This window comes from Rana temporaria, chromosome 2, assembly GCF_905171775.1.
Source record: "Rana temporaria chromosome 2, aRanTem1.1, whole genome shotgun sequence".
Taxonomy (NCBI): Eukaryota; Metazoa; Chordata; class Amphibia; order Anura; family Ranidae; genus Rana; species Rana temporaria.
Window position 1 is genome coordinate 230529946 of NC_053490.1, and position 27283 is coordinate 230557228.

General features: G+C 40.7%; 1 protein-coding gene across 50 annotated transcripts in view; it reads right to left on the minus strand.

Moving 5' to 3' along the window:
- Positions 1-27283, minus strand: part of LOC120926536 (ABI family member 3 binding protein) — a 454839-nt gene that overhangs the window by 239945 nt on the left and 187611 nt on the right. For all 50 annotated transcript variants that reach the window (XM_040336550.1, XM_040336548.1, XM_040336547.1 and 47 more), the window contains exons 7-8: positions 6837-6888; positions 740-796 (exon numbers count right to left, since the gene is read on the minus strand). In XM_040336550.1, coding sequence (XP_040192484.1) covers positions 740-796; positions 6837-6888 — 109 coding nt within the window. The remainder of the gene's footprint in view (positions 1-739; positions 797-6836; positions 6889-27283) is intronic.

The following is a 27283-nucleotide window of genomic DNA, read 5'->3' on the forward strand; positions in this document are numbered from 1 at the left end:
CTACCAGTTTTACAGACTAAAATAGAAACTAACACAGGTCTGCCCTTAATTAACAGAGGGAAGATTGCGTGTGCGCGTGTGTGTGTTGGATTGAATTTTCAATTACACTAAACATTACATAAATAAATTGTCAACATTATTAAAAATGCAGTGATCATGAAATTCAGTACAAACATAACGTTTTTAACGGTTGTTGGGGGTGGTATCTGGTGAGTTAGATAACCTACATGCATGTGTAAAATAAATATAACAAGAACTCTTTTACTTCAGACATTTTGCATTGCCATAACATACAACAGTAAAGTTATACGTAGAATATCATTTACTTTAACTGCACTTTGTTCTGTGTACTCAATGTAGTTTCTGTCCTGTGATGTCATGAAGATGCTGCAGATTGATTTCATCTGGGCAGCAGCTCCACTTGGCAGCAAAAGTGTAAGCTCTCACAGAGCTCAAATGTACAAGTGTCTCTAACATGTCCTCCTGGGTTAAACAGGGTTGAACGATTGTAAACACACAGATACAGGACAAAGAATTGCATTCCTGGAGACATTTTCAAAGCTAGTTTACATGCAAAAATACTTAGGATTTGCAAAGTTATACATTTTCAGTCACTTCAGAATCTTGTGAATGTTTAGATTGAATGTGCCTAGCTGATTAATTTTATATGGAAATGCATGCATTTAAAATATGAATGACAGCAAAAGTATCGGGATGTAGGACTAGACAAGATAAATACCTGTACTTTGTACTGTTGGTGGAGGCGCAGCTGTCGATTTAGTAATATTTTGAAAACCTGTAAAAATATCATGTAGTCTTTAGAGTAGTTGACAAATTACATATTTGAAAAATTAAATGTTATCAAACAGACTTAAAGTGATATTAAATCAACTTTTTTTCTAAATGAGCTATTAAAGTGTTACTAAACCTAGGACCTGGCATTCACTATATCTGGTCTCCCACAGTACACCGAACCTGGAGATGCAATAGTTTTAGTAAATATAAACTGCTAAATATTTTTTCTCATCAGCAGTATACAGTGTCTAGTTAAAGCTTTTAGGAGGAGTTTTCCTTCTACTCAGACTGTCCTATGAGGCTGCAGGACCCCTGACCCTCTGTCTGGACAGTGCTGATCGGCCTTGTGCTGATCACATGCACCCAACAAGAATACAAAAAAAAACCTCTCTAGCAATACACACCAAACTGAGCATGTGCAAATTGTCCCCAAGGTTCTATTTTATGGAAATGGTTTGGGGATTGTGGAAGAAGGGGAGGAACAGAGAAGACAGGATCAAACAGCCTTTTTACGCAATTCAGAGGATTAGGTTCCACAGTGAGTATAACAAGTTTGCTTTGCTGCATATACACACTGATTTTACTGTTGTGGGTTTAATAACACGTTAATAGCAGAATTTACATGCTCCAGGAATGTGGGTGCCCCTGGTCTTCCAGGGGCCTATGGAGTCCTGCCAGGATTTCTACCACATGTACACTCCCAAATAGAGCTACAATCTTATGTGCAGCTGTTCCAAATGAGCTGCTAATAGCAGAACTTACATGCTCTTACTGTTGTTAAAATTTTTCTCCTCTGAGGTTTCTCATCCTCATACTGACCCCAAGCTGTGCTGCCTGACACTTGATATACACCCTGGACCTTTGGAGTCTCACTGGAGGCTCCACTAGATGTGCACTCCAGATTAGGATGACAAATTTACATGGAGCCATTTTCAGCACCACAGGCAAAGCGAGAGGGATACAGAGCCAAATCCACCTCCCTCTTCTTTCTTCACAGCGGTGATTGACAGCAGCTCTTGATTGAGATGGATTTGGCTCTATGTCCCTCTCGGGAACAGCTGAATGTAAGGTAGTAGCTCTAAATGGGAGAGCACATGTAGTAGAGATCCTGGCGAGACTCCATTGGTCCTGGCAGGCACAAGGGTCACACACATACCTGGAGCACAAAAGTTTTGCTATTAGAAGCTCATTTAAATTACTTTAATATACCCTTAAAGGGGTTGTAAAGGAAAACATTTTTTTCTCATAATAAGCATCCTTTACCTGCAGACATTCCTCTTTTCACTTCCTCATTGTTCTTTTTTGCTCAGAAGTTGCTCTATTTTTTCTCTGTTCTGTTCACTTCCTGTTTGTCTGATTTTACTGACCACCCTGAAGGGAGGCTTTACTGCGGTGGTCAGTAACGTGCTCACCCCCTCCTGGGAACTACATCTGTGCGGCAGGACGATCTCTACGTGTTAGAGACTTCAAGGAGGTGTGAATTACTGGGCATGCCGCAATTCATACTGGGAAATGTAGTTCTTACATAAAGGAGCGCCGTAAACCAGGAAGTGAATGAGAGAACAGAAACTAGAATGCCGGAGGTGATATAGATGAAGGAATTTAATAGGTATTTACTAATTTTTAACAGAATCATTACACTATTCTGTCTGTCTACCTTGCAGACACTGGGGTGGATTCAGGTACGACTTGCGCCCTCTTACGGAACGCCACCTAGCGGCCATCGTAAGAATGCAGCCTACGATACGACGGCATAAGAGCCTTATGCCAGTCATATCTTAGGCTGCAGTCGGCGTAACGAGCTTTCTGAATACAGAAAAGTCGTTACGCCGGCGCAACTAAGCAATTGCGCTGCGTAACTATGGATACGCAGACGCAATTGCTTACTGAATCCACCCCATTCATTTTAGGCACAATTTTTTTTTCCTTTACAACTCCTTTAAGCTGTCCAGATGGTCTTCATAATAAAATTGCACAGGGTTTTACTTGGGAACTGGATTTTAAAAGATTCCTACACTACAGTTCTCATACTTTGAATCTTTGGGTCATAGAACACAGCCTTAATAACAATGCATCTGTAAATCCATGAGTTCATTAACAAATCAGAGTAAAAAAAAATAGTAAAAAAAAAAAAAACTGGCTGACCACTGCATCCAAACTCAGTGAACAGGATCATGAGAGTGAATTGTACAGTCTGTCCAATTTTCAACAATTTACTCATGTTTACTATCTAGTTTTGGAATTAAACTTGTAATGTAAACTTCATATTTTTTTTTTAGCAGTCCCATTGCAAACAGAGTGTAGAGCTTGATCAATGTTTCTAGTAAGAAATCAAACTTACTGAATTCTAATTACCGTACATATTTGTGCAACACCCCCTTCTGCAAAGTATTAAGCATCTTTGTTCTTCCACTCACACATATAATATCCAACACATAGAATGCAGAAATCACATAATTTATTCAGTTGTTTGATGCAGGTTTATAAAAACATCTTCATTTAATTTAAATTATAGTATAAGTTAAGTAATTCTGTGCCGTGTATAAGATTCAGTTGCCAAACATCTGGGATTTTTCAAATATTTCAATATCCATGCAGCTATTAGGAGTGATTCATTCAAACTTCAAGTCCTACAAAAAGGCCATATATAATATGCTTTTGTGGCATTACATAAAAAAAAATAAAAAATATTCATTACAGGTATTTATATAGCACTGACAATTTACACAGTGCATCCACATCAGTCCCTAATCTCCAGGAGCTTGCAATCTAAGGTCTCTCTATCAAGCATGCACAATCCTTAAAGAAGCAATTGGAGTGTGTCAGAAAACCTATGCAAGCATAGGGAGAACATCCAAACTCAATAGAGATGACGTCTTGCCTGGGATTTAAACCAAGGACCCCAGTACTGCAAGGCAGAATTACTGATCATTAAGCCACTTTGTAGTATGATAATGTTTTAGTACCACATGACCACACAGCTCTGGGTTCTGGCAGCAGCTGTGAGTGCTGAAAATGGTGAGGAATTCCCAGCGCCAATGCTCTGGGGCATTGTTGGAGTCTCCTCCCATCAGCCACAGCAGCCAACCTGGACTCAGAGCTGTGACTACTAGAAAACAGATAAAACAGGCATATATAGTGGTAATTATTACAAATGGTGTGCAGCATTAATAAAGGCAGAGGGCTGGCAACATTTAAAGATTACTATTAGATAACCTTTCCTTCTTCTTTACACATAAAGTGTGAGTGGTGCCCAGTGGTGGGACAAGGTATTTCAGTGCCCAGGGCGGGGATGCCAAAATGCGCCCCCCCCCCCCCCCCCGCAGAGCAGGGGGTGGAGCTAGAAGCAGCATAAAAAAACATATGTAATGGTTGCGGAGTGCACCATTATTTCTATTTAAATTTGTGATTGGTCATCACAATGATCACAAAGTACACCGCTTTGCTTTGATGGGGTTCGCAGCCAATAATGAGTAACTTGGCTGCCCGAGGGTGATTTCTGAAGATTATAAATGATGCGCTAGAACGAACTAAACATGATCTTGGTCTTGCTCAAAAACCTCTTTCGATGTATGGGCAGCTCCGATCATTGTATTCTGACAGTGGAGGAGTCCTGCTGTCAGAGTACTAAAGAAAAGAAGGGGGATTCCTCCATCCATCTTGTTTGAGTGAAGGCAGGAATCTGTTCAGCCTGCTGGAAAAAAATAGCGTGTACTAGGGTTGTACTGATACCGCTATCGCTGCTGACACTAAGCATTTGCACAAGTACTTGTACTCATGTAAATGCTTCGATACCTAAAAACAATATTTTGCAGTGTGATTTGAGCTCATACACAATGAATGGGCTCATATTCCACTGCAAAGAATTGCATGTGATATGAACAGGAATACGGTGCGATTCCTGTCCGAATCCCATGCCTTGTCATAGTGACTTCAGCCTGGGTTCACACAGGAGTGGTGCAGGAAATCGCACTGCATTCCTGTTCAAATCACATGCGATTCTTTGCAGTATGATATGAACCCATTAATTTTGTATAGGCTCATATCTCGCCACAAAAGGTATCAGTTACTGGTATCAGTGAGTACTTGAGCAAGTATTGGTACTCCTAATTGCCAGTGGAAAACAGGTATTGGCGCAACCCCAGTGTGTACCCATCTTTAGACAATGTGTCCGGGTGTTTAATGGACTCAAAGACAAAGCTCCTAGGAAAATAAATCTGCAAAGATGAGAATAAAGATAACAGGGAAAACATGAAAACATTTGTCATTGTTATTACTCATGCACAAGAACACTATTCTGTAGGTGAGCATACACTATACAATCTGATTGTACAATCTCTACGCAATCTCTGTTAGATTTACCAAAATATTGTAATATATGGACAAACCTAAACAATTAATTTAACTAGTATCCAATCAGTCAGGCCTTTGTACTACATAGTTGGTGGTAGATCCAAAAGATATTGTACAATCAGATTGTATAGTGTATTGTAAGCTGGAGGCTGCCCATAAATGAATCCGTATATATATTTTTTTAATCGGCCTATGTCCGATCACAGAAAACTGAGCAGATCCCCCCCATCCACACAACTAAGGTGGTGCAGACATGTGTGTCCTGTGCAGAGCTCTCTTTTATCAGCAAGGGGATGTACAGACATTGTGTGCATCCCTGTGCCAGCGTATCATTCACTTCTATTGGGACCTGCACCTGTATGTCATGTTAGGATAAGGTGGCTGTGTCCATGCAGCCTCATGTCCCAGTAGATAAGAATGGGGTACTGGCATGGGGATACACACAACACCTATGCAGTTAGTTTTGCACAGAGTGACCCTGATCGCCGTCAACGCCGCTCGCGGCTCCTTCTCGCATCGGAAAATCCCCTAGGAGAAGCACTCTCCCTGGGGGTTTACCAAGCGTGCGCGCTCCTGAGTCCAGCATTTGCGTGCATAAACACAGAGTGCCAGACTCAGCCCCACCCCCGGCGTCCGCATCATTGGATTTGATTGACAGCAGCAGGAGCCAATGGCTGCGCTGCTATCAATCTATCCAATGAAGAGCCGAGACCCCCGGCTAGAGAGCGTTTGCGTGTCTCCGGCACGGGAACAAACGGGCTCAGGTCAGTAAAACACGGGGCTGGGGGCTGGTCAGTGACAAAAGTTTTTTCACCTTAATGCATAGGATGCATTAAGGTGAAAAAAACATGAAGGTTTACAGCCCCTTTAACAGTGATATGAAGCATGAAAGTATGTTAGTTACCTGTTTGCTGAATAGTGAGTGGCAGCCCAGCAGCACAGAGACATCAGTCAGCTTGGCTGATCAGCTAGAGAGGAGGGGGTCCAAGGAAAAGGACACAGGAGGAGGGGGCACTACAAAGAGGAGGAATGGGCTCCAAGAGAGAGATAACATTTATGAGATTAGGGGGGCAGAGCTGGTGAGGTCCCTCGGACACCGGGACATTGTGAAAGTGAAAGTAGGAGTGATAGAGATGAGTGGAGAGGGGGGAGAGAAGACGCTGTTTAGGAGAGGGAAAGCACTGATAGCCGATGCTCCACTCTATCACTCACATGCAGTGGTATAGTGCACAGTGCAGACAGGGGGCGGGCGCTACGATCGAGCTTACATGCAGGGACAAAGCCGCTCTCTGTCTGCTGTGTTACATTCTGCAGCCTGTTCTGTGGTGGACATGATTGTACCAGGCAAACTGCGCCCTCCTCCTGCACTAAATCATTGCGCTCAGGGCAGCTGCCCGCCCCGCCCCTGCCTAGTACCGGCCCTGGTGGTGCCCATCATCATGCTTACATTTGAACTTCAGGCAGAGAGTTAGGTGAGCTCATCAGTCTGTTGCTTCTCAGACTGTGTATTTTTTTTGTTACTAAGCTGTTCACTCTTTGTAATTGTTCTATCAAGCTCTGCCAAGTGTTTTCAATTTTTTCAGCTGTTAGGAACATTTCTGGTTTCAAAACTGTTTTCACTGACACATTTATGTTTACATTCTTGTATTCCTAAATTTATTGACTAATCAAAAAACTGCAGACTTTACCTTGTTTAACTACCATCACTGGAATGAGAGCCTTTGTGTCTTCCGAGGCATACTGGAAAAAAATGAATACAGCTAGAATTATTATTAAGGTACATAATGTAGAATCAAACATTATGACACAGGTTTTGCAGATTTGTCCAAAGAACACAAAAATAAACTAATTTTTATTAACATATTTTACACATGATAAAATATGTAGAGTCACAAATATAATATGAACCTTCATGTAGCACTGTAGGCCCACCTGCTAACTTTCACATAGACTCCTTTGTTGGATGGCACAAATGTATGTAGGCTGTCAATACCGGCCTGTTATAAATGCTAGTTTCCTGGCTGTGCGTGGCTTCAGTGCCCCTGACTTACTGACTTGTAATGAGACTTCAGAAAAATGCTATTCTTATTTTGGGTTAGTGATTCAGAAATTATTGATTCCATAGCATAAGCTTTAGAGTCGGTTCACACTAGGGCGACACGACTTCCAGCGCGACTTTCAGAGTCGACTCCGACACGACTTGAGCATGAACCACAGGGCGATCTGGGGCGATTTACAACACGACTTGAAGTTGTCTCCAGGACAGGAGACTTTCCAGTGGCCAATCAAACAACAATCAGCTCTAGGGGAGGGAGAGGTTTGCCTGAGAAATGCATGTTATCTTCCTGGAAAGTCGCTTCAGTTAAGACAGTGATCAGACTTGGATCAGAATTGGATCAGACTTCCATTGAAATCAATGGGTACAAATCGCCTACAAGTCGGATTGAAGTAGTACAGGAACTTCTTTTGAAGTCGGAGCGACTCGAGTCGTGTGTATTAAAACCGCTCCCATTCACTTGCATTGTTTTTCTCGACAGCGCGACTTGGGACGACTTGAGGCGACTTCAAGTCGGATCCCAATTCGCCCCAGTGTGAACCGGCTCTTACCTTGTCCTTCCTGCACCTGGGAATTATCAATGGCTTTGTTGGTAATTCATGCTCATTTAACAACAAAGCTACTAAGGCCTCCTACACACTGGATGTTTTTAACGCTGCTGTTAGGGGCAACTGGCGTTTTTTTTTTCTGCCTCTAAATGACCCTGTATGTTAGCTTATGGGGTTGATATATTAAAGGCCAATATATTGTGCACTGCAAATGCACTTGCTCCAGAGCTTATCAAATGAGGTAAAGCGTCACTTTGCAAAGAATAGTTAAGTGTCCAGGAGGAGCAGCTTTTGTCAGAAAAAAAGTTTGCCATGTGTAAATGCTTCTAAATGCGTGTTAACGCTGGGTGCATTTAGTGCTTGAGCATTAATACATTTCAATGGCCAGAATAGATTATTATTCTGAAATGAATCAACACCTAAGCTCTTAACACGCCTAAATGCACCTAAATGTGTTGCATGCAATTACCAGCGCCAATCGTTTTTTCTGCCAAAATGCCACTGCCAGGGGAAAAGGCATCTAGGAGAGATGGCCAAATCGTCCAGTATGCATGAGACCTAATGATCAGGGGGTCGACTGAAAGCATGGTGATTACATATGTGCATGCAGCAAGTATTCAAAAACAATAAAAGAAAACAAAAAAATCTGTCACTTTTATTTTTTGTGTAGTTTATTGTAATATATAATCATCAAAAATAAAATCAAAGACAAATGGAATTAAATAATAAACAGTCCAGCACCCAATGCTCTGTGTAAACAAAAATGACTCCAATTTTTCTTGTGACAAGTGCTCTTCTACCACCAGATGAAAGGCCTGCTCACCTCTAAAACAATAATCATACTCTTATCAGTGTCATCCTCTTAAAGTCTGAATATCGGGTCTTCCTCTTTCTGCTCTTGTAAATCCCCACCATATGTTAAATGAGACAAAAAGGCAACAGCCTCTCCATTTAAAAAATGTTTTATCATTCCCCACAATTAAAAACACTTACAGGAATAACAGTTAGAGCCGGTTCACACAGGGGCAACACAACTTTGTGTGGGACTTTGCCAGGCGACTTGGACACGACTTGAGCGTGAACCACAGCACGACTTGGGGTGACTTGAAGTCGCCTCCAAGACAGGGGACTTTGCCAGTGGCTTATTATGAGGGGGAACTCTACGGCAAATTTAAATAAAAAACTGGCATGGGTTCCCCCTACAAGAGCATTCCAAGCCCTTAGGTCTGTTATGGATCTTAAGGGGAACCCCCAACGCTGACAAAATCCATACTAGATCCTTATCCAAGCACGCAGCCCGGCCGGTCAGGAAAGGGGGTGGGGACGAGTGAGCGCCCCCACCTCTCCTGAACTGTACCAGGTCACATGCCCTTAACATGGGGGGTAGGTGTTTTGGGGAAGGGGGGTACCCTGTGGCCCCCCACCAAAAAGCACCTTGTCCCCATGTTGATGAGGACAAGGGCCTCTTCCCGACACCCCACTCTATGTAAATGAGTATGGGATACATCATACCCCTACCCATTCACCTGGGGGAAAAGGTATCAAGAAAAAAAACACACTAGACAGGTTTTTAAAGTAATTTATTAGGCAGCTTCGGGGGTCTTCTTCCGACTTTGGGGGTCTTCTTTTCCGACTTTTCCGCTCTCTCCGGTGTCTTCTCCCGCTCTCCGGTGCCTTCTGCCGGGCTCCTCTGCTATCGTCTTCCAGCTCTTCTACTAGCGGTGACCTGGTCTTCTCTGTTCTTCCCTCTTCTCCTGCTCTCCGTTGCCTTCTGCCAGGCTCCTCCTCTATCTTCTTCCAGCCCTTTTACTAGTGGCGGCCTGGTCTTCTGCGTCATCTTCTTCCCTCTTCTCTTCTTCCGATGTTGACTCAATGATCACTCCCACTGTAATGCCGTGTGCGCGGTGCGCAACGATTTATATAGGCATGGGGCGTGGTCATCGGGTGATGTCACCCGGCGACCCCACCCTTATGGCGTCACAGTCCCATCATGCCCTTTATTCTTAAATTTTTTATATTTTCACACTATTTTTCCTTATTGTGTAAACCTCAAATAACAACAAATTAACTTGTCTACTAGGCCCTACTTGTAACTGAAATATCAGTTTTGGATGGTCTGACCCTTTAATAATCCACAGGAGGTTGAAAAGGCCTTTTACAACAAAATAACTGAACTGCAACATGTCACGCAGGTAAACAATGCCATAGGAGTAATAATAGAAAAACAGTATCTGATGTCACTCAACAATGTTATCACTTATGGAAATATGTCGAATTTCTAAAGCAGCAAACTGCACAAAGTGCTCTTTGGAACAAATTAGGGATGTGTTTTTTAGACAACTTAAGCCAACTATGATAAGTAAATGAGAGTTGTCAAATGCCACGTCTGACCTAAACCCAAAACTTTCCATCCTAACATCAACTTGGCAGAAATATTCAATCCATTTTCAAGAAGACTTGTGCATGATGTCAGGCTTAAAAGAGCACAATATTCAGAAACATTTTAATTTAAAAATCATGTTTTCAATTACTACTGATCACCACGTAGCTTTCTTTAAAATACAAACAAGATCATACATCTTTGTTTTACAGACAATCATCATGCCAGTATCCTTTACATTTCATATTATCCAAAATTCCTGGATCCCACCACCCACGAAAGCAAAACGTGCCTTCAAAAATTTGACACAATGTGCCAGACAGTACAGTTCACTGAAAAATATACATAGTCAACCCATTCGGGGAAATACAATAATACAGCTGAAATGAAATCCTTCTGTCACTCAGTACACAGCTTAATTTTGCTATGTAGCACCGTCATGAAAGGAGACACAGCTCTTTCCAGCTCTGCACTTAGCAACACCAGAACTAAGAGCTCAGACTATTTAGGTCTAGACATCAAAGCAGTACTATATTTATCAAATCATGTAATCCTTTTGTGCCTACTGATCTGTACAGTGATTACAGAAACACACTTTTGAAAGGGTTCATTATGTATAATATGAGACAGTTGACAGCTTTTTTTTTTTTAGCTGTAAAGGAACTAAAAACTACTGTAAGGCCCATTTATACATGATACACATAAAATCATATACCCTTGTATAATCATATAACCATAGAAACCAGGCTTCGCTCTGGGTATATTGCTGTTTTTAGAGTAAGGCCCAGGTACACACGACCGAGTTTCTCAGCAGAATTCAGCCAGAAACTCGATCGGAGCCGTATTCTGCCGAGAAACCCGGACGTGTGTACACTTTTGGCCGAGGAAACCGACGAGGATCTCATCGGGCCAAATAGAGAACATGTTCTCTATTTCCTCGTTAGTCAATGAGGAAACTTGGCTCGCCGAGATCCTCGGCGGCTTCACAAGGAACTCGACGAGCAAAACTATGTGTTTTGCCCGTCGAGTTTCTCGGACGTGTGTACGGGGCCTCATGGGCAACACAGTGGCTTAGTGGTTGTAGTACTGGAATCCCTGATTCAAATCCCAGTCAGGACACTATCTGCATGGAGTTTACATGTTGCTCCTGTGCTTGCATGGGTTTCCTCAGTGTAATCCAATTTCCTCCCTTACCCTAAAGACATGCTGGTAGGTTATTTGGCTTCTGTTTACTTTCTCCCTAATATGTATGCGCGAGTATATATGCATGAGATAAGACTTCAGATTGTAAACTCCTTGGGAGCAAGGACTGATGTGAATTTACAGCATGTAAAAGTGCTGTGTAAATTGTCAGTACTAAAAAAATACCGAAAATAATTAACTACATGGCACTTATGGGTCATGCCTAGGGACTGAGGGCCGCCTTACCTTAAAATTTACAATTCAGTCATAATTCAGTAACATGTCCATAGCACTACAATCACTAGTACTGCATGAACACAATCAGGAACATGTCCACAGAGAACACATACATGCTTACAAGGGAGGAAGCACTGATGAAGTTGATTTGACTAGCGAGGAAAAGAAGCTATAGGAGCAGATGAGAAGTTTGTCCTAATTCTGTTGGTGACTAGTTGCCACCAAAAAATGTACCTGACATATTGTTTTCTAACAAACTTCAAGGCAACACAAACGTTCCATTGCATTAGGTTTTCTATATTAAAGGGTTTATACGTATTTGTTTTTTTTAGCTTGGTGTGGTGCCATCTTTTGCATGCGTTGTGGTACACTGAGGGTTCAGGGTCATTTGTTTTCAGCCATGAATCTAAAAATGAATGAACCCCGTAGCACCTACACAGAGGCGGCTCTCTAATTAGGCAAATTAGGCGGTCGCCGAAGGCCTCACACTCACAGGGGCCTCGTGGCCAACTAATTTGCCTGTGATCAATACTAATGTCGGCGCCATCGAATCTCTCTATCACCAGTCTCTCTTTCTCCCCTCCCCCTCTAGACCCCCCCTCTTGCATTGGCTGAATATATCTGATGGGTGAGGAGGGTGCCCTGGAAGTGGTGCTGATCACCTGTGTGCTAGATCCGTGCATTTTCTGCAGCCATTTTTCTTGCTTAAATTATTTTTCCCATTATGGGCGTGAGTGGGGCCTCATGTCCAAGTTTTGCCTAAGGCCTCACAAAGCCTAGAGCCACCTCTGCACCTACAGCACAAGATGTACATTAAGGGGTCATTCACACTGCAATCTATTTAGTTATATCCCAACCAAGGTTTCAAACCTCCAGCATTTTATTTCCAGAATTTTTTATTTTTTTACTGACAATCTGAAATAAAACAGAAGCTCCTAAAAAAACTAGTATATAACAATATTTTAACAGTTTAAATAATATGTAAACTGTAACAATACCCAACAAACAGTAATCTGCCTTTGCTTTAATAGACAAATGCAAGTATGACATTACCAAGTGAGTATGGCAGAAAAATTTGAATGACCTAATGGTTAAATGTCCGTTTTGAACTCAATGTTGCATGTTTCCCAATGTGGTTTGTTCACATACAAATAGCACTTGTCACTTTATGGTAAGAAAAATGTATTAACACACATGTAACCAGGATTGGATTGTCATACTATCTATCTATCTATCTATCTATCTATCTATCTATCTATCTATCTATCTATCTATCTATCTATCTATCTATCTATCTATCTATCAATATATATATATATATGGATAGATATAGATATATAGGCCCGGATTCAGATATAATTGTGTATCTATCGGCGGGCGTAACGTGTTTCAGATAATTAGGGTGCAAGTTCCGTTTTCAGAAAGAACTTGCGCCCTAAGTTAAGGCGGCGTAACGTATGTGGTCCGGCCTAAGTCTGCAGAATTCAAATTCTCCATGCAGTGGGCGTGTTGTATGGTAATGATGGCTGACCTCACGTAAATTATGTTTTTGGCTAACGGCGCATGCGTCGTCCCTGAATGTATCCCAGTGCGCATGCTCCAAATTAACCCGCAAAAAGCCAATGCTTTCGACCTGAACGTAAATTACACCCAGCCCTATTCGCGAACGACTTACGCAAACGACATAATCAACGGAAAATTCGACACTGGCCCGACGTCCATACTTAACATAGGATACGCCTCATATAGCAGGGGTAACTTTACGCCGGAAAAAGCCTAACGTAAACGACGTAAAAAAATGCGCCGGGCGGACATACGTTTCTGAATTGGCGTATCTACCTAATTTGCATATTCCTCGCATAAATCTACGGAAGCGCCACCTAGCGGCCAGCGTAAATATGCAGCCTAAGATACGATGGTGTAAGAGACTTACGCCGGTCAGATCTTAGGGAAATCTATGCGTAACTGATTCTACGAATCAGGCGCAGAGATACGACCCCGCACACTCAGTGTTACGACGGCGTATCCGGAGATACGCTGTCGTAACTCCTATCTGAATCCGGGCCATACTCAGCACCTGCCACTTTTACCTATGTGCATTATTTAACACAATTTGTGGTATTAGAAGGCTAGCCACTAAGGTTTACCAAATAGAGTATTCTGATAAGGAATAGTGTACTAGCACTTTAAACACACATTCAAAGAGCAGCGCCACACCCACTATTTTTCCTGCATGTTTCCCAATTTCACATCTTGGGAAAGAGGAACATCTTGAGAAGAAACAAAAAGGATGTGGCAAAAATAGACTGTGGCTGCATTGCACTAAATGTTTGGCATAGGTTAAAGGGGCATGGTAAAATAGAGTCTGAACATACTTATAGTTTACACTGTACACAGTCTGCAGTCCTTGTACCCACATTAATTATTTTGCTACAAGTGAAAGTCTTACAGACACACATAATGAAGGATTATTTTATTAAAATAAAACAGTCAGAGAGCAATTTTTTTGTCTGAGCCTACCTTGGGGAAGAACATCTTAAAAATATTTGCAATCTAAACAGTAATAAGCAACGGCTAAGGAAATTCAAACTTTAGACAGAACACAACATAGCCCATATAGTGCAGGTGTTAGGTCTATGTAGTATGTAACATTTTACATGGTATATAGAGTGTAATGGTCAGCACTATGTGATTTGCAACATAGTTTTCAGAGTGCAGGTGTCAATAGTATGTATGTTAGCGTCCCTTACATCACTGGGCAGAGGGAGGCAAAATGGAGGGGCGGGGGGTCCCTGGCATAAGCAGGGGAGGGAGAAATGCCCTGGCATTAGTGGTTCCTGGGAGGAAAAATGGCCCATATTGGTGGTCAGTGAGACAAAAAATGCGCTGATCCCATGGGTCAGGAAATGCATGGGGTTGGTGGTTAGTGGGAGGGTAAATGCTTTTTGAAGAAGAATGACCCAACATCAGTGGCCAGTAGGAGGAAACTTGCCCCAATAAATGTGAACAAATCAGATAACAGTTAAATCTGAATATCCCCCAAGAACAGGGGAATTGAGAGGAACATTTACACTGACCACCAAAGTAATGTGAACATTTACACTGATCACTTAGGAAATATGAACATTTATACAGATCACAAAAGAAACAGGGACATTTACATTGACCACCGATGTAACAGAATCATTAACACTGATCACCAATGTAACAGGGACATTTTCACTGACCCTCAAAGTAATGGGCATTTTTACATTAACAGAAATTGTAGCAGTGCATTTACACCAAGCACCAATGTAACCGCTGCGTTCCTAGCAACTACTGATGTCACCAGCACTATAGACTTACATAGCCAGGAACCCGGGCCCGCGTAACCAAAGGAGTGGAGATAATGATGACACCACTGCCCAAATATCCCATCCTATGATTAAGTGACGTTGGTTGTCACTATACGCGTGAGGAAGAGGAGGGTTGCTGGTGACGTCATCCGCTCGCGGCCGCAGAGCGGAGACTAATTGTACTACACACGCTGTCATTACAGCTCTGTCTGTGAGTGTTTTTATTCATTTTTTTAAATAAATTGTGAATGGTCTTACACTATGGAAGCCTCCCTATTCTCTTTTTGAGTGCCATCGTTGGGACCCAGTCTTTTTTTATGCAATAAGGAACGGCAGGCTGGATGTGGGACACGCTTCCATTAAATATTACTAAAGGCTTTATACAAGCCTCTTCAAGGTAAGGGGCTTGCAGAAATAATTTTTATCTTCACCGCTGCACTGTGGAAAGGTTTGGCATTTGTATTTGGAAGCATGTATGCACGTCTACCATCATGCACTGAAGCAATTATCATGGAATTTGAATAGAAGTGAAGCACCTATGCACTTTATATTTATGCTTTTTAATTCCTTTTGAGTATCGGATTGGTTTCATCTGCACGTATATGCACTGGACACGTTCTTTTTTATTTTAAATTTTTTTGATGACATTGTTGTTGATAGTATAATTCCTTGGTGAACTAACTATATGGGACACTTTTCACTGCAGTCATTTATGGATTGAGTTTTTTTTCACCCATGCATGATATTGAATTTATATGTTTTTATATATTTTTTCAATTCTTCTTCTACTTTTTTGGACATTATTCACTAGATTTTTCATTTATTATTGCACTATGCACTTTGGAATAGTTGGAGCTATTTTGCTTATTTGCACTTTTATGTTTTTTGAAAAAATTATTGCTGCTATCATTATCTGAACTTCTTCAGATTATTATATATCTTTTTCATCAACACTGTGCTTGTTATTGGCACATTTGTTTTTCTTATTTCTTATTATTACTTCACTCTTAATACCTTCCACATTACCTGGTTGATGTTGGGTGGTTATTTGATTTCATCTGGAGTGGAACACATATATACACAGGAAGCGGTGGAGCTTACTTGCCTGATATTTTGTTCGTATTTTGGAAATCATTGAGAATTGTTACTATGGCTATTTAGTTTTATACTTTAATTATTGCAAGCGCCATTACACCCCCCAATTTTTAAACTGCCCAAATATGGCAGCTGGCCATATCTTGGCAATATCTGGTCAAATATGTCACCACTATCCATGGCCCTTCCCTTATATAGTTGATGCCAGCTTGGGGAGCTGTCATTTGGTGAGTAGTAGCATCATGACTTGACTTGTACACTGTATCCATCTGTTTTTTTCTCTCAGGAAGTTGATGGGTGCAGTGCAGTCACCCTTAAAGGGGAGTTCCACCCACAATTTCACTTTTTAAAAATAAATACCCCTGTAATACACAAGCTTAATGTATTCTAGTAAAGTTAGTCTGTAAACTAAGGTCTGTTTTGTTAGGTTGTTACAGCATTTAAATAGTTTATAATCTAGAAATAGACCGTGGCCATCTTAAGTGTGGGCATCATGAAGCCAGACTGTATGACTTCCTGGATTTCAGCTTTGCATATCTCGCACATGCTCAGTGCACAAGCAATGTAATAGGTTTCAGTCAGGTTTGCAAGGACTACTGGGAAACATGATGCCTATCCCAGAAACCCTTGCAAATAGCCTAGGCAAATAAGGAGGAGGAAGTAATGAAGGACTATAAAATAAAGGTATTTACAAGCAACAAATTAAATAAAAATTGTCCATTCTGAACACTATGAGATTAGAGCATGCAGCACAGACAAACATAAAAAAATGGGTGGAACTCCACTTTAAGCATGTGCTATGTACTTTGGGGAACTTTTTGGTGTGTCTTTGTGCTATTTTTTTTTTTTTAAAGAAGCCAGCAGTGTAATTACATTTGCTGGCAATTTGAAACACCTTTTTCATTTGTAAATGTCAGTGCTGCTTCAGCCATTTCTGTACATCACAGAGATGTACCCCTTCACATGCAAGTTCTAGGCATGTTATTTAAAGAAATTGGGCATTTTTAATGTTACTCTTTTATCCTTTTTAAAAATAACTGTTCCTGACTAGGTATAACTTTCAAAGATTTTTTTTTATGTGCTGGTACATGTTACCCAGGGTAGTGCCCACCCCCATATCCAGAAAATGGGCATTTTTGATTTAACTCCTGTTGATTTCAATGAGTTTGGCGTTTGGCATCTGAACTTTCTGCTCGAACCAATCTTCAGACAGTTTGGCTCATCCCTAATGTAAACCAATTGTTTACTATTTCAAGTTTGTGCTCATTTTCTTTAGTAAACTTTCATGAATAATCCTTTTAGTACCAAGTCATGGTAAACGTATCATTGATACATCTTAAGAGTTTTAGAGTAAACATCAACATCTATGTTGTTGATTGGCTGTTTCACTCAAATACAGTACAATCATTGAAGAATTTTAAAAACATATTATTTTGCACTCCTTCCAAGATTACTATAATCTGTTTGTATTAAAAAAAAGGAAATGCCAGGAACTCTTAGTTAAAAAAAAAAAAAAACATTTTACAACACTGAAACCAGCTTTAGAATATAAATGTTAAGAGTTCTTATTACAATTCCTGCAGCAAAATCATTTGTCTCTGTAACCAAAGACCCAGCACTGATGTAATATTTATTCCACATGTTCACCGCTATCTGAGCTGTAGAAACAGCTGGCTCAGTAAAAATTGAATAATTAAAAACACAATCACCACTCAGCCTTCAAATGCATGAAAACATGAATAAAAAAGTAAACATACTTAGAATATCTAAACAAATTAAATTCTAAACTGAAAGATAAATGTAACATTGTTGTTTTTAATTCACACTATATACAATGCAATGCTACTACTTGTACATACGTATATCTATGCTGGGCTATGTTTAATGTTTTTATGTCAGAGCAATCTTTTAAAAAATAATTGAAAGTTTTTTTTACAGTATCAGGCTATTGTGGCATTTATGTATTTTTGGGGGAAATCTCCATGATGAGCCTATGAGGAGCTGAAGTTGTGAGTCACCTGGGGGAAAATCAGAATGTGCACACCCTGTTTGATTCTGAAGCTTGGAGGAGGATACACTGTGAGGCTTGGCCTGGCTCATCATCCATATGGGATCTTCTGCTGTTTGAGCCCAAATTAACCCCTTTACACCCTCGCTATAGCCAAGGCCTTAATTGCCGGGAGGACATCCATGTAGGTCCTCCCGAGCATGAGAGAGTCTAAGAGAATCGGCTGATCACAGATCGGAGTAAGGGGCCGATCCCGACCCCTTACCACGTGATCAGCTGTCAGCCAATGACAGCTGATCACATTATGTAAACAGAGCGGGTAATCTGCTTTTTTTCTTCATGCTGACAGCGCTAGACGAAAAAAAAAAAAAACAGATCACTGGCATCTGTCAGAGGGACATCGGTCCTGAACAGAGAGCCACCGCCGCCACATCTGTGCCCACCAGTGCCACCTGCCAGTGCCACCTACCAGTGCAAAACAGTTTTGCCTATCAGTGCCCACCAGTGCCACCTACCTGTGACCACCAGTGCCACCTATGAGTGCCGATCAGTGCTGACAATCAGTGCACATCAGTGCCTCATCATCAGTGCTGCCTACCAGTGCCTATCAGTGCCCATCAGTGCCACTCATCAGTGCCCATCAGAGCCACCTATCAGTGCCCATCAGTGCCACCTATCAGTGCTACCTATCAGTGCCACCTATTAGTGCCCTTCAGGGCCAACTATCAATGCCCTTCAGTGCCGCCCACCAGTGCCACCTATCAGAAGTTGCCCATCTGTTGATCCCTATCTGTCAGTTTATTATTTAACTTTCTCTTTTAGAATTGAAGAATATTATTTGGATAGTAGGACATTCCTTTGTTTTCTGAGCCCACAATAGAGCAATGCAAACAGTCTATACAGTGATTTAATCTCTGGATATTTATTATTATAATTTATTACCGGTACCTATATAAAGCTGTCAATTTAAGCAGCTCTTCACATATACTGTATATTGTACATTCACATCCTTGCCCTCAAAGAGCTTACAATCTAAGGTCCCTAACTCCCATTCATACATACACATACTAGGGCCAATTTAGACAGGAGCCAAATAATCCATCAAGATGCCTTTGGAGTGTGTGAGGAAACTGGAGTACCCAGAGGAAACTCACGCAGGCACAGGGATAACATGCAAACTCCAGGCAGGTAGTGTCATGATTGGAATTTGAACGATGTTTACCAACCAGCATCCGAACGGAAGTGAATCACCAGGCCTTCAGAAAAAAACTCAAAACCCATCTATTCTGAAGGCAACGTATAGAAGGAAATGGATAGCAAGCGCCCTGAGGCGATTCAGTACGCATGTGTTCGCAAGTTTTTCATTCATTCAGTCAAAAAAATAGGGCATAGTTTTAGCGATTTTTATCGGTACTGCGACCTTATGGCGGACACTTTGGACACTTTTGACACATTTTTGGGACCATTGGCATTTTTATAGCGATCAGTGCTATAAAAATGCATTGATTACTCTAAAAATGACACTGGCAGGGAAGTGGTTAACACTAGGGGGCGAGGAAGGGCTTAATTATGTTCCCTAGGTGTGTTCTAACTGTAGGGGGGGAGGGACTGACTAGGGGAAATTACTGATCGCTGTTCATACATTGTATGAACAGACGAACAGTCATTTCTCCCCCTGACAGGACCGGGAGCTGTGTGTTTACACACACAGTTCCCGGTTCTCGCCACCGGCGGCGTGCACGCGCCCCTAGTGGCTGATTCGTGAGGTGACGTAGATCTCCGGATCTACGTGACCTCGCGCAGGGGAGCCGACCTGGTCCGCAAGTAGTTAAGAGGCTTTTATTCAGCTTTAGCTTTGCTTTGTTTTGGAGGTATTGCAGGTATGAAATATCATCACGTACACATGGCTTCTACCAAGCTTTATTAAAGCTTCAAAAAAGCACCACGGAAGCATCGCAGAAGCACTCAAAATGTACCAGAAAAGCATGTTGAAGTGGTATGCACTTTAATGTGTGTTGAAGTTGAAGTAAGTGTACCAATGTGTGTACCAGGCTTTACCTTCTGTGGGTGGCTCTGCATTTCATCATGTAATTATGGATAGTATACAACCTGGTTTGCATGGGTGGGGCATGACCCATTTATCTGATGTCGTGTTGGATATTGTTTATGTTCATCTTTAAAAAAAAATTAATTAGCTGTAAGGAGGGTGAAGTAGGGCCAGGCTTTATATAATCCTGTCTTCACTATGTGAGTGAACAATTGATTGTGGACCATACTTTTCTGTTGGTATTGGGCCTTGGGTCTAAATGGACCTTAATTGTTTTTTTATTTTTTTATTATGTAAAGCTTCTACCATATATTATGGTTGACTTGATTAATAAAGTTGCTCTATAGATAGTTTTTTGTTGCTTAAATGGTAAATGTGCTTGTGACATAATGAGAATGTGGTTGTCATTGGGACAGGACAGTAGGTGCAGTAGTAAAAAAAATGAAAGTTATTTTAACCCTTCTACACGTGACTAGAAACAGGTATGTATTTGTCATTATTGGAGAGAATTCCCATCACTTTCTGTCATTACAGAGGTGAAGGACCGTGACAGCAGTTCTATTTGTTTCCTGCTCTGCCCAAAACAGAATAAAAGTTCGAGTTGTAGATGTGTTTTCAATGTTTTTCAACATAGGATAGTGGATAAAGGTATATATTAGCCTTTTTCAACCAGGGGTGCCTTGGCAACATGCCCAAAAATTGTGTACAAGCCAGTGGGTGGGTCAAGCCAGATTTTTTTTGTTACACAAAGCTAGAGGTTTTCATTGTGCAACATTACAGCCTTGGGTACTGTGCAGGCCAGCCACCAGTGTTCTAACTAACTGCTGACATCATTGGCTGATAAGGAGGACATCGGACACCTACACAGCATCATTGTTTGACCCCATCTTCCCCTCTCTGTCAGCACTGGGGTCACGTTTGCTGTGTGGGAGAGAAAAAATGAGGAAGAAGAAATGTTGGAATACTAGTCAGTACCAGTGTGCAAAATTAGATTTGCTTTGTAAGAATAAATCACTTTTAATGTTGGGTGTCCCAAGTGTATGGATGCTGCTACATTTACAATTTTTACACTTTAGAATGAGGTCCCTCAAGATTGTGTAGAATTTTTAAAGATGCCTTGCCAGAAAAAAGGTTGAAACACACTGGTATAGATGGTCACCTGGTCAGTATTCACACTCTCTTCACTAAGCATATGTAATTTTCTGTGTCAACCACATGACTGTTATTTTCACTTGGGTTTCATTGCTGAAAATAGAAGTCTTTGTAGTAAACAACAGTTATTATAGATTAGGAAATAAACCCTTTAGATTAAGGGCTAGTACGCTTGTGCATAATAAAGCAACCAGTGATTGTATGATTAGTAAAAGTGATCTGATCAGTTCTACAGCTACTCGATCACTTTTACTGAAGTGAGACAAACCACTCCCCTTCTTCTGCCACCGCCAGCAGTTGTTTTCCTGGGCTCTCTCATTCTTCTGGAGAGTCCATGACCATGGTAAATAGTGGCAATAGCAAGCTACGGAGAAGATCAAGTATCCATTCCCTGGTCTCCTCTGTGACTAAGGCCGCGTGCACACGATCGGTTAAACCGATGAGAACGGTCTGATGGACCGTTTTCAGCAGTCCAAATTGATCATGTGTGGGAGCCATCGGTTATTTATCCATCGGTTAAAAAAAAGCCAACTTGTTTTAAATTTAACCGATGGATTCCTAACCGATAGAAAAAAAAACGATCGTTAGTAGGCACAACCATCGGTTAAAAGTCCACGCATGCTCAGAATCAAGTCAACGCATGCTTGGAAGCATCGAACTTCATTTTTTTCAGCACGTCGTTGTGTTTTATGTCACCGCGTTCTGACACGATCGTTTTTTTAACTGATGGTGTGTAGGCACGACTGACCATCAGTCAGCTTCATCGGTTAACCGGTGAAAACGGTCCATCAGACCGTTCTCATCGGATTGACCGATCGTGTGTTCAGGGCTTCATAGAGCTAGAAGCGATCATGATTTCACCATTACAGCCAGGGAAGCAGCTAATCAAGCATGACCTGTCTAATAGAGTGCTGATGTTTTCATATAGAGTACTTGTCACCTGCCCAAAGCTATCACTTAGAGGGCTTGTTGTGATATAAATAAAGCTAAATGAAAAAATATATAAAAACATTTTAATAAAATAAATACAGTTAAATACAAACACACGTAAGTCCTGTTAGATCCCGTAGGCTTTAAAATTATCCCCTGCAAATAATTTCAGGTACCGTAGTTTGTCACCATTTACAGGAGTGCACTATTTTCAGTCTTGACATGTTTATTATCTTTTGACTCAACGCAATATCATCTTTTAAATTTTACCTAAAATTTTGTATTACTGTATATCTTGTTTGTTTCCACTATTCATTTTAGGATATTTTTACCTGGAAACGTAGGTTTAATATACAGCTGCACCAATATTTTGTGATATAAAAAATTGCAACAGCATCCATTTTATTTTCCAATGCTGATTTATATATATATATATATATATATATATATATATATATATATATATATATATATATATATATATATATATATATATATATATATATATAGTACAATTGTTAGCATATAATAAAAACAGAGTAGGGTCAGTATACCAAAAAAAAACCTTATATGACATTGAAAAAATATTTAAAAAAAAAAACGATTTTGTTATGCAACTTTGCCATAGGGCTATTGTTAAGGTAACCAATGTGTGCAAAGTTTGCCTATTTGGTCTCTGCATGTAGCCATTTATGACCTCTGGTCATGAAAGCGTTAAAGATTGGTATCTTAAGTGTTAACTAATCTGCCAGTGAGTACCAAATATTGGGCCAGATTCACAAAAGAGATACGACGGCGTATCTCCTGATACACCGTCGTATCTCTGAGATACGATTGTCGTATCTATGCGCCTGATTCATAGAATCAGGTTACGCATAGATAGCTCTAAGATCCGACAGGTGTAAGTGACTTACACCGTCGGATCTTAGGCTGCAATTCTAGGCCGGCCGCTGGGTGGCGATTCCATTGCGGTCGGCGTAGAATATGCAAATGACTAGTTACACCGATTCACGAATGTCCGCTTTGCCCGTCGCTGTAAATTTACGTAGTTTCCGTAGAGATACACCGCGTAAAACTAAAGCTGCCCTCTAGGTGGTCTAGCCAATGTTAAGTATTGCCGTCGTTCCCGCGTCGAAATTAGAAATTTCACGTCGTTTGCGTAAGTCGTCCGTGAATGGCGCTGGACGCCATTTACATTAACGTCGAAACCAATGATGTCCTTGCGACGTCATTTAGCGCAATGCACGTCGGGAAATTTTAGGGAAGGAGCATGCGCAGTACGTTCGGCGCGGGAACGCGCCTAATTTAAATGGTCCCCGCCCCATTTGAATTAGGCGGGCTTGCGCTGGGCAGATTTACGATACGCCGCCGCAAGTTTACAGGCAAGTGCTTTGTGAATCAAGCACTTACGCTGTAAACTTGCGGCGGTGTAACGTAAATGGGATATGTTACGCCGCCGCAGCGTAGCCCGATTCTATGTGAATCTGGCCCATTGTTTCTAGGTTCCTGGGGAGTCCATTTGCCACTATTCCCCTATAAGAACAGGAATTAAGATTGCATTTCAAATGTTTCCACTATGCCAGCAGGAACATTTTTATACGTTGCACTAATACTAAATATTACCAGTAAATAGTGCAAATGGCACCAGTCCAAATGGTATTGGCAGCAATAAACCATACATGAAAACAGGACACCCAAGATCAATCCAAGCAGCTTTGTCCTGCACTTTTATTCAGCATTGCAGCGAATAAACACATAATTCACTGCAGAAGGGCTTTCTACAGCAAGTCCATAGCATTAAACAAAGAAAACATCAGCTCATCCGAGCTACAAAACTGAGGTCAGTCCCCGAATAACAGGGTGCCCGCTAATAGACAGGCAGCACATGTACCTTTTTTAGTTTTCTGTTAGCTCTCAGCCTTTTGACCCATTAGCAGACTCCCACAGCATATAGAGGGAAAGAGAGAACCCTCAGCAACAGTCATCTTACATATTTAAAGATCTTTGGACAGCTGAGACAAATTAATGAGGTGTGGCTACCAGGCAAGATGTGGACCTAGAAATTGAGGCTTTATCCCACCCAAATTTTAACAAAGCTTTAAGGCTCCAGAAATCATAACATACTAAAGATTCTGAGAAAATATAAACCATGAGGTTCCGTTCACATCATGGCATTCTGGATCGTGGTCAGAATTCCCTGTTTCTTTTAATGGCACAGCAATCACTGCAAGATTTTGCTATGATTGTCGCCCGCGATTACGGTGCAATTGAAAGTAACGAGGATTGCAAGAGTGTCCCGTGACTTGCAGCAATTTGGAATCGTGGGCAGAATTGCGATGATTTCACCCACGATCCGGAATTCCATGGTGTGAACTGAGCCTGAAAGCACTCACAATGTGTATGTATGAAACCTAGGTGACATATACACACATCTACAATTCTGCTAACCAATGCAATATATTTTTTTCATTAACCTACCAGACTTTATGAATAAACATTACAGTATTCATCAAGCTATAACTATTGTTATTTGCCATAATGATTGTATTTTCAACAGTGGCATGCAATAAGAACAGAAAATAACTGTTAAGTAGCTGAAGAAAACTACTATGGCAAAGAGCACATACTTTCTATTTTAGTGAGCTGAGCCCATATTTGTTCATTTTGGCTTCCTAGGATTGTCAACAGATATTTCACCAAACTGCTTTTTACAGGCAACAGAAATTGCACTTGGCCTTCAATATCTGGAATTTTTAATGCCTGTTCCATGGCCCACCACCAGCTGCAAAATGCTAATATTTAGACCTGGGAACTTTACAGGCTTCAATTGGAGAGTGAAGAAATAAAAACTGTAAGCCAGGGTTCCTGGTATACTAGAACTGCCAAATGTCACTGGCAGAACTACTGTAGACCTAAGCCAGTCCTGCGAGTAGGAGCATTAAAGGTCACTGCATACTATTAGATGTCATAAATTCATCACAGAAAAGTAAAAATAACTGGGCATAGCATGATTGTGGCACCATGCTGTCCTTGGAGATGTATGATCGAATATATAGAATGCTATCCTCCAAAGACACTGCTGTCTTTCTTATCCCTAATGTTTAGCATGTCTTCAGGATGTAGTATGCGGGGAACATTCACATGGCTTTAAATCTTTTACTAACATGAAGAGTTTAGACCAAGTAGTACTTATGCAGCTGTAAGAGAGTTTCATGACAGTTGTGTTATGTATAGGCATGACAAGTAGACCAATATAAACCCCATTGTTGAGGCCAAGATTCATGTCAACATCAGAAAACATGGCAGAAATATTAGACACAATAACCCAATCTTTACTTATTGCCATTCATAGATTAACCCCCCTGGCGGTATTCCCGAGTCTGACTCGGGGGTTAGATTTTTGTGCTAGGATCGGTAACCTCGAGTCAGACTCGGGCTTGCCTCGCTGGATCCGCAGACAGTGTCTACTTACCTTGTCCCTGGATCCAGCGATGCCACTGCGCTGTGTGAGCGAGCGGGACCTCGCTCGATTCACACAGCGTCCTCCAGTGCCGCCGATCTCCGTTCCCTGCGACGTTACGACGCACGGGAGCGGAGAACGGCGCCAAATTCAAAAACGTAAACAAACACATTACATACAGTATACTGTAATCTTATAGATTACAGTACTGTATGTAAAAAATACACCCCCCCTTGTCGCTAGTGGTCTGCCCAGTGCCCTACATGTTCTTTTATATAATAAAAACTGTTCTTTCTGCCTGCAAACTGTAGATTGTCCATAGCACCCAAAAGTGTCTTTTTATGTCAAAAATAGTTTTAGAGCAGCTAGAAAACAGCGATAATAAATTATAATCACTTGCAGAATTGTGCGATAGCGATTTGTGGGGAAATTCGTCATAAAAAATAAAAGTAATGACAGCGACAATTCTGCAACTGAGCAAATTTCAGTGATTTTGAGTTGATTACATTATTGAATATTTTTTATTATAATTATATTATTATTTGTTATAATTATTTATAATTATTTATTATATTATAATTTATAATTTTATTTTTAAAAAAATGTCATATGCCTACAAGACTCTTGTTTGGTCAGATTTAAGTGAGTTATTCCTAAGAATTACAGGCCTACAGTACAAATCACCAAATTTCCTTGCAAATAATGGTACCGCTTTCAGCACCTTTTTTCTGAAAGAATCATACCGCCAGGGAGGTAAACTAATTTGTCAGATAACATCCATCTTATACATACAGTACATACAGTACATGCATATTAATACACATATACACAAATATACAAACATGTTGTAGCACAACAAATTTAATCAAATGGGTCAAAATAAAATGGACATTTCCATTGCATTATTTACTGGGTAACATAATGAGAATGGTATTTATAATATGTTTTTCTGGTTATGACAAAGACACAGGCCTGGATTCCTGGTTATAGCAAATATACAGAACTCTACAAATGTATGTAAACTAAAGAGACTATGGGGGAGATTTACTAAAACTGGAGCACTCAGAATCTGGTGCAGCTGTACATGGTAGCCAATCAGCTTCTAACTTCAACTTGTTAAAATAAGCTTTAACAATTAATCCTGGAAGCTGATTGATTTCTATGCAGATCTGCACCAGATTTTGCACGGTCCAATTTGAGTAAATCTCCCTCTATATATTTAGTAGACTAGGGCCTCAAAGATGACATAAACTGAATGAACATAGGTACCTCTGCACTGCAGTCATACAGCTTTAGCTGTGTTTTATAAGAAAAAGTAAGCTGTGCACATCTTATCATAAATGAAAATATGCTGTAAAAGGACTGAAACTTTGTGAATGGTAATACAGGGATTTATGTTATATGGTATGCTCATTCATTTGGTTTAAGTGCACATTTATCATGTTATTATTTTCTGGCCTTACCTACCTTCTGCAGAACTTTGCTAATAGAACATATCTACAACTCTATTCTTATTACAAAAGTGCTAGGGAAACAATTGTATCAAAATTACATATTTTAAATTTTTTTGGATGCAGGAGAATATGGTCCTTTATTGCTAACTGTTCTTCGCGCAATACTACTGCATTATCGTACGTAATAAACCACAGGAGGTTTTTACTAATATGTATACATTACATAGCATACAGTGTTTGCTATCAGTGCT